Raw genomic sequence first — 7,322 nt, 5'->3', positions numbered from 1 at the left:
AGTCTATATAATAAAACAGGTTGAAAATGCTGACTAGGACAAACCAAGAGATAAGTTCGCCAATATTTTTTGTGTCTTATTGTTTGTAAATGTGATGTACTTCGTATCATAGGTCGAAAATCATTGACTTTCTATGATTTGCAAGACACAATTGTCCGTGCCCTAAGGGTACGGGTTATAACTAGTCTATATAATAAAACAGGTTGAAAAATGTTGACTAGGACAAACCAAGAGATAAGTCCGACCGTCCATGCCACGTCGGCAGTAATATCAACTGTTGGATTGTTTTAATTACCGTTGGACATGACACGCCATTATTGTTTGAAACCGTTGGATTGTTGAATGGCTTTCAAGTCCATGAATCTGGACGGTTTAACTTAATCTACACGATAATGAGCCAAACCCCTAATTACTACCTCTCTCTTTCTCTCTCCATTTAATGCCTTCGTTAATTCCTCTAAGCATAACGCCCAGACCCCATAACTAAAGCAATGGGATTAACAATCAATCTTCCTTCCCCAAATCGACTTTATCTACCCGTTTCTCTTCCTCCTCCATTAGTTCCTCTGCCGTTACAATGTTTCTTCACAATCTTCCTCCATCTTCTTCTTTAATCTCATATTACACCCTCCATTACTCCCTCATTAATGGAGGAATTATGGTTAAATCACCTTAAAGAAGAACAATTTAGTTTTCATTGAATCCCCTTTCAAGGCAAACATAAACACACCTTCTCCGGTTCTAGGTCGACTCAGGGAATTTTGATTTTCAAGTAAGTTCTATTCAAAATCTTCATGACTCAAATTTTATGCTTCCGTTTTGTTAGATTAGTAGTTTATTCAGGTCGTCCATCTCAAGTAAGTTCTATTTAGGTTTATATCTCTTTCTCTCTATATTTTTTGTTATTTACATGTCTGTGGTTTTAGTTTTGACTCAAAGATATCTTATTCTGTTTACACATCTTCATTAGGTTTGTTATCCAAATGAAGAGGAGAAGAGCAATCAATGTATTGTATGTTATTTTCCGTACATCAACTATTTGGTAGAAGGTCTCCCCTAATTTCTGTAATTGCCTTCTAACGGTATGATAAAATCTCTAAGTCAAAATTTATACATTTCAAGGCTTTTATGGCAATATTTTGCACTCTTGGATTTCTCTACCATCTTCGAGTTTAAATGAATCAGTATATTAACAAACAATCATAAAAGGATAGAGATTGCGATTTATGGTTTCTATTCTTTATTCATTTTCTTTTTCACGAAGCTATAAGCTCGTATTTTTTCTATCCTTAGATAACCATTGTGTATTTTATTGCTTCGAATCATTAAAGAATCATGGTCGACATCAGTAATGAAATGCAACAATTATCGGTCTTCTATCGGGGATGAGCTCGAGAGACTCTTCTTGTAAGTACCTCTCTTACCCAAACTGTTCGTGTGCACTCATTGTTGCCTGTTTCGAACTCTTGAGCAGTGAATCAATATTTGTTGCATATATTTGATATATTATTCAATGTTGATGTGGTTGCAACAGACATTACTTCCTTTGTTATTTCTTGCTAGATTGTTCCAATTATCGCTCTATCATCTTATGTATTATATCATCGGAAGACTGATATAATATGAGTATAAATTGATGTATAATAATGTTTCCGCTTCTAGATGAGTATTAGTTGATGTATGAATTGTTGCATTTGCATTACTGAAGTCGACCATGATTCTTTAATGATCATCTAAAAGACTGAATTGTAGCTGTCGTTTGGGTTCATGATCCACATACACTCCATTGTTTCTGAAATATACATAAACACCAAGAACCATGTTTCCTTTGGTTGTTTTCAGAAATTGGATTAGTGATAAAAGTTAGACAACTACCAAAACTATGAATCGAGAAAAGACACTTTGGTCACTTTGGTGTTCGTGGTGAAATTTTCCTATTGTTTTGTAGGTTACCTAAATTCGAGAAACTATTTGAATAGGAAACAGATATTAGGATGTTAAAAATGTTATCAGGCGGCGACCCTCAACGTTGCCTCACAGTTTCCCCCTTTTACGATTTCCATCTATTCAGTTATCGGACAAATGCTAAATGAAGTTTGAATGTCACTTCAATTCCTAGCAGGCTTTGGCAAAACGTGCATGTTCTGGTCACTGTTAGCATGTTTGCCTACTTCTGTTTCCTCGAGCAGGCTTTTGGTAAGCGTATTAACTTCTAAAATAACTTGTGGACATATCTCTATTAATAATTACTAAGTAATTTATACATTTTTTAATAGGATCATGGGAAGCATCCAAGTGCAGTTCAAATATCACTACCATTTTCCTGTGTATTGGGTCTTCTTGCATCCGTGACAACAGCAACTATGGGTAACTGCAGTTTGGATTTTTATCAAAAAATCATTGCACTATCTGTGTCAAGAACTTTGGTAACTGAAGTTTGAACAGTTACCTGTGAGACATATATCAACTAAAAAGGCAACCGTCCAATGGTGCCTCAACAAAGAGAACAACTTTGCCTTTCCGAGTTTTTCCGTTCTCCTCAATATCTAACTTGTCCCATAATTTGTATTTTCAGTGTCGAAAGCATTTGTTTGGGTTTACGCATTTGTTCAGTTTTCGCTCACAATTCTCTTTGCTCATCTATTATATACATTGGTACGTCTATCATCTTCTCTCTTGAAGTTACATAACTTTTACCAAGATCGCCGAAGTTAGAGTTTCTCAAATCAGACTAAATTACTTTTAGCAAATGATTGTTCCTGGTTAAATTGGTTATTTAATGTCTATACATAGACAAACCATATACTCGGAACCTTTTATTATCTGCATTTGTTAAACCGTTATTAGACTACCGATATACGTTGATTGATGCATTTGCTCGACTTTTCAACAGCTGAATAACTATGTCACATAAAAAAATAACTATGTCACATAAGTAAATAAGATAAGTTTAGAGTTTTGCATTGGAGACATGAAAAAATTAAGCATTATGAACGCCACTTAGGAGTGAGAATCTCAATTGGAACTTAACATAGGATGAATAGAGATTTTTTTTTAGTTTTGCATTGGAGATGCTTTAATGTTTTAATCTTAACCATCCGTTTCATTCCAACTCATACCACCCCTTTCAATATGGTGTAACGTTATTCTGGGTAGCTGAACCAGAGCAACATCCAGATACTCTTCGCCCAAATCTTTTCCTCTTCATCTTCTCTACCTTTCCCCAATCCTAACGCCTATCTCCCTTCTCTATCTTCAGTTTTCAACCCCCCCATTGATACCAGCTTTCAATATTGATTATTACTCTTTCTCATCTCTTTTCTTTTGTTGTTTTAACTCTTTTTCTAAGTTACTCATTTTCTTTTTTTTTTCCTTCATGTTTCATCAACAACTCCAAATATCTCAATCTCAAGGTGAAGTCTGTTTTCTCTTTTTTATTTAATAATGTGTATGAGATTGCAAAACCCATTATATATTGTTCAAATTACCAAAAATTCCTTCTCACGTTGTTGTTTGGTCAAAAGGTTTGAACATCGATTTCAAGCGTGTCCAGCCCTAAGTCTATCATCTTCTCATTCTGCAACAACTTAGAGCATCTCCAATGCAAAACTAAAAAAAACTCAAATAGTCCTATGTGTCAAGGCTCAATTGAGTTCCTCTTTCCTAGATGTCAATGTTGAGATTCTCAATTCAAAAGACATCTCCAATGCAACACTCTAAAAACCTAAAAATAACTTAGGTGTCATTTCCTAGATGGTTAGATTTGCTTTTTATGTTGAGTGACCAATTGTGATCCTCAAAATAAATCTCAAATATTGAGTTTCTTCTTGAGATATCTCAATATTAAATGATGCCACATCATTTTGAGATCTAAATTGAGTGTTGCATTGGAGAGAGTTTTCTACAGAAAACTCAAAAAATCCTAGGTGGCACTCTAAGTTTTTCTATTTGAGTGTTGCATTGGAGATGCTCTTATAGGTTCAAAAAATTTCTCTCTCTAGAGATCGCGAAGATGGTCGAAGTGAAGAAAGCGGTAAGCTCCAAACCTTTACAATTTTGGGTTTTGAGGGTTCCATCAATAAGCTTCTCTCTCTCTCTCTCTCCATTTTTTGCTGATTGATTTTTGCAGAAGCTAGAAGACCCATGAGAGTGCTTTACAAACCCCTTCTTCTTCAATTTGAAACAGCCAAAGAAAAGTTTTACAATTTTCTCAATCATTTTGGTTTTACATATTCAATTTGATGTGTTTTCTTGAACCCTTGAGCTTGTGTAGAATTTCTCTTCAATTGACAAACAAAATCTCTCTGCTCCAATGAAATGGGCGGGGTTTTCAACTTCTTTCTGAGTTCTTGAAGGTATTAAGATTTCTGGAATTTTGAGTTCTGAATAATTTCTTCGAGTAGTTTGGCTTCATTGTTAGATATTGTTGTATGTGAGAGGTTTGGTGAAACTAGAGTTGTATGAACTGTATATTCCATTTTACATGAATTTGAAGGTGAGAGCTCTAATTTTTTTTCTTTTTGGCTTTGTTTTAGGTTCAGTAATGTTTGTACAGGACATCAGTCTATTTGGCGAGACTATATGAATGAAGCACTCAAAAGTCAAACCCAACAATGCCGCCTCTTAGAATGTATATAATGGTGATCCTACAACAAAACTGCATAAAAAGGGTATAACTTCGTCTTTGGCTTTTTTCTTTTAACTTGTGATTACTTGACAATCTGCTGATACTCTTGCTAACCCAGTGCAGTTTTAAGTCTATAATTACTCATCAAATTAGAATAGTGAACTATTTTGAAGACATACAAGTTGTCACAGCGAAAGAGATTTAATTCGTTTTCTTATCAAAGTTTTTACTTTGTTAGATTTGTTCATAAAAATTAGATACAATGATTTTCATACATAATTACATAAGTTAAACTATGTAACTCAGGGTCTCGAGTTACCAATACTTTTTATGGTGTTTGAGCTTATGCTTGGTTTCCTTTCTTAATTAGCTTGGTTTCATTTTTATTGACAGTAGTATTTGTTGTGTTTGTTACATATTATAGTTTGATTATTGAGTAACATATGGTTTCATTTTTTTTTTTGATGGATCATGTTCCTTCATTTTCTTTGTTTAACTTTACATAAATATTGACACTTTCTTCGGATGGATTGTTTTCTTTAATATTGGGTCCTCCGTAAAGGCATAGAATTTGAAATTATATATGCCCCTTTTCAGCCTTATTTGAAAAGCAAGGTAAAAAGTGATGTAGCGTTGGTGACCCCTTCTATATTAAGTGTTTTTAATGTAGTCGATGGAGTTATTGTTGCATTTATAACAATATATAGAAGGTGAAGAACACAATAGGCCTTTATTGTTATTCAACTACTACAAATATGTGCATCTTCTATTGAAAAATCAACATACTCCAGCTTCACACATAATTTATACTTCTTGGGCTAATTATGCTTCTTTTATTGGCAGGTGACCCCAAATTGAGTTGGACAAGGCTTGATTCAGATGAGGTGTTTTTCAATTGATCAATAATATTTGTCATAATTGTTTTTGTTTTTCTTACGTTACTAGCAAACATTTAGTTAGACTCTCTAAATGTTGTTCGACACTTAAGTAAATAACCTGACTTTATGTCAAATATTGTACCTTAGTTTTTGGTGACTGCCCTGTCATAGGCAGTGTGTGAGTCACCCATTGTGTTCGAAGAGTAGAATTTGTTACACTCATGTATTCTATAGACACTTTCAACAACAAAAAATGTATTCTATAGACAAGCATAACCGACTAAATCATATAAATTGCACACAAAGTATATCAACACATTGTTAACTCACTTAATATTAATTAAAATACATTGGAACAATACAATTTATATCAGGCTAATTTATAGGTTATGCTTCTCTTTATGTTGACTCAGAACCTATATTTTATATAACCGACATTCTTTGTTATATTATACCATCCATATTGAAAAGCCTTGAGTGCAGGATATTTCTCATCGGCTCCATCTTAAGCCAACAAGAGGTAAGTTCATTTTCTAAATTTAATTTTCTTCCTTTCATGGTTTAATGATTTTGGCAGTTTTGTTGTTTAAACGATTAAACCGTGAATGCAAGACATTGGATCACAAGTTACTCGACTTAGAAATACGTACAATACCTATTGTTGGTTTACAAGTACTTTTCTTTTTTAGACACGAATGAATCTCTTATTTGACTTTCAATTTAGGAGATTAAAAAACAGTTTTATTCCTACAATTTTCTTCATTTCATTTTGTTCTTTCTTTTCTAATTCTTGTGGGTTTACTGATTTTTGCCTTCATTTGAATTCAGTTTCTGTCTTACAAATTTGACCGCTGTTTCTTCAATATTTCGGCTCAACCAAGTTATATTCTTTGATATATGCTACTATTCACGGCATTCCCCTAGGTTAAGAGAATATTATCCTTTATGCTTTTCTCTTCAAGTAAATGGAACACAGGGTCAAAGAATATCATCCTTTATGTTGCCTTCGAAGATCAGCAACTTCTCTATTCAAAACAATGAAGATTAATTGTAGTAATGGTGAAGAAACAAGATGAAGACTGCTTCTCGGTTAGAGCTTCTGCAGAAAGCTTATGCATGTTAGTTTAGGTTTTCAAAATTTTCGCTTTTGTTGCATTTTTGTTTTCTATGGTTGAATTTGTTTTGAATTGGTTGTTCTGATGGTAGGTTTGATTCGTTAGAGATATCATTAATGGAGACATATGCACCTTAGGTTGTACGTCAAGAGCTTTTGGTGAAGTTAGGGCTTACGAATTGAAAACTACAGTTAGAAGAGCCATTGAGAGGGGGCGTACCAAATCTCGAGATGGGATTTGATAAGTTGCTTCTTAGTGCCTTGGAACCGCAGTTGGTAGTATTTGCGGTTGTTTTTTATTTTGTCGCTTATATGTTGAATTTTGAATTCCTCGTAATCTGAACGGTTTTACCATTTTGTACCTTTTGACAAGGTTGAATATATAGCTAGGCTTTTTTTTGCATAGGAGTGTCGATAAAGTTGGGTGATATAGAAGATTAAGATCGCTGGTGGTTGCTAGAAAAGGTGGTGGTTGTCGGTGAAGTTTGGTGATTGCCTCTGAGGTTGGTGATGAAGAAGAAGAAAAAAAAGAATTACTTATTTAGTTATTCAAGTCTCATTTTTTGGCATTGAAAACAAGAAGTGCATCTTTTTTTTTTATTCGTAAATCATTGTTTATCGTTTGATCCTTTTTGTTCTTTGAAGTTTAAACAAGGTCTTCTTTTATTTTCTGATGTCATTTTTAGGAAAACAATTGAATGTA

General features: G+C 33.8%; 1 protein-coding gene and 1 long non-coding RNA gene across 4 annotated transcripts; both read left to right on the top strand.

Annotated features, from left to right (window-relative positions):
• Positions 1–436: 436 nt before the first annotated feature.
• On the top strand, positions 437–2,808 carry LOC147556431 (uncharacterized). The gene is made up of 6 exons (XM_086664332.1): positions 437–772; positions 971–1,082; positions 1,332–1,407; positions 2,123–2,196; positions 2,277–2,367; positions 2,576–2,808. Exons 3-6 carry the CDS (start codon positions 1,352–1,354, stop codon positions 2,688–2,690), a joined length of 336 nt encoding a protein of 111 aa, XP_086520458.1. The 5' UTR covers positions 437–772; positions 971–1,082; positions 1,332–1,351; the 3' UTR covers positions 2,691–2,808.
• A 1,069-nt stretch (positions 2,809–3,877) lies between these two features.
• On the top strand, positions 3,878–7,116 carry LOC147556430 (uncharacterized). 3 transcript variants are annotated; one of them, XR_015235359.1, is made up of 8 exons: positions 3,878–4,033; positions 4,130–4,355; positions 4,536–4,670; positions 5,471–5,511; positions 5,989–6,025; positions 6,334–6,623; positions 6,712–6,895; positions 7,026–7,116. It is a non-coding gene; the product is annotated as an uncharacterized LOC147556430 (long non-coding RNA). The 3 variants fall into 3 exon arrangements; XR_015235357.1 differs by lacking the exons at positions 3,878–4,033; positions 4,130–4,355; positions 4,536–4,670; positions 5,471–5,511 and having other exon boundaries at positions 5,556–6,623; XR_015235358.1 differs by lacking the exons at positions 3,878–4,033; positions 4,130–4,355; positions 4,536–4,670; positions 5,471–5,511; positions 7,026–7,116 and having other exon boundaries at positions 5,531–6,623; positions 6,712–7,020.
• The last annotated feature ends 206 nt before the right edge of the window (positions 7,117–7,322 follow it).

The sequence above is a fragment of the Eschscholzia californica genome, unplaced genomic scaffold (genome assembly GCF_041429995.1).
Source record: "Eschscholzia californica isolate CP2 unplaced genomic scaffold, dmEscCali1.0.p SCAF_2, whole genome shotgun sequence".
Lineage (NCBI taxonomy): Eukaryota > Viridiplantae > Streptophyta > Magnoliopsida > Ranunculales > Papaveraceae > Eschscholzia > Eschscholzia californica.
The sequence above is the reverse complement of the archived record's forward strand: the minus strand, read 5'-3'. Positions and strand labels throughout refer to the sequence as shown.

Excerpts from the sequence above, each read along its gene's own strand:
- LOC147556431 (XM_086664332.1), top strand. The coding sequence starts at position 1,352 with ATGAAATGCAACAATTATCGGTCTTCTATCGGGGATGAGCTCGAGAGA. Across the intron at positions 1,408-2,122 it reads GAGCTCGAGAGACTCTTCTT|GCTTTGGCAAAACGTGCATG; the intron begins GTAAGTACCTCT and ends AATTCCTAGCAG. Across the intron at positions 2,197-2,276 it reads TTTCCTCGAGCAGGCTTTTG|GATCATGGGAAGCATCCAAG; the intron begins GTAAGCGTATTA and ends ATTTTTTAATAG.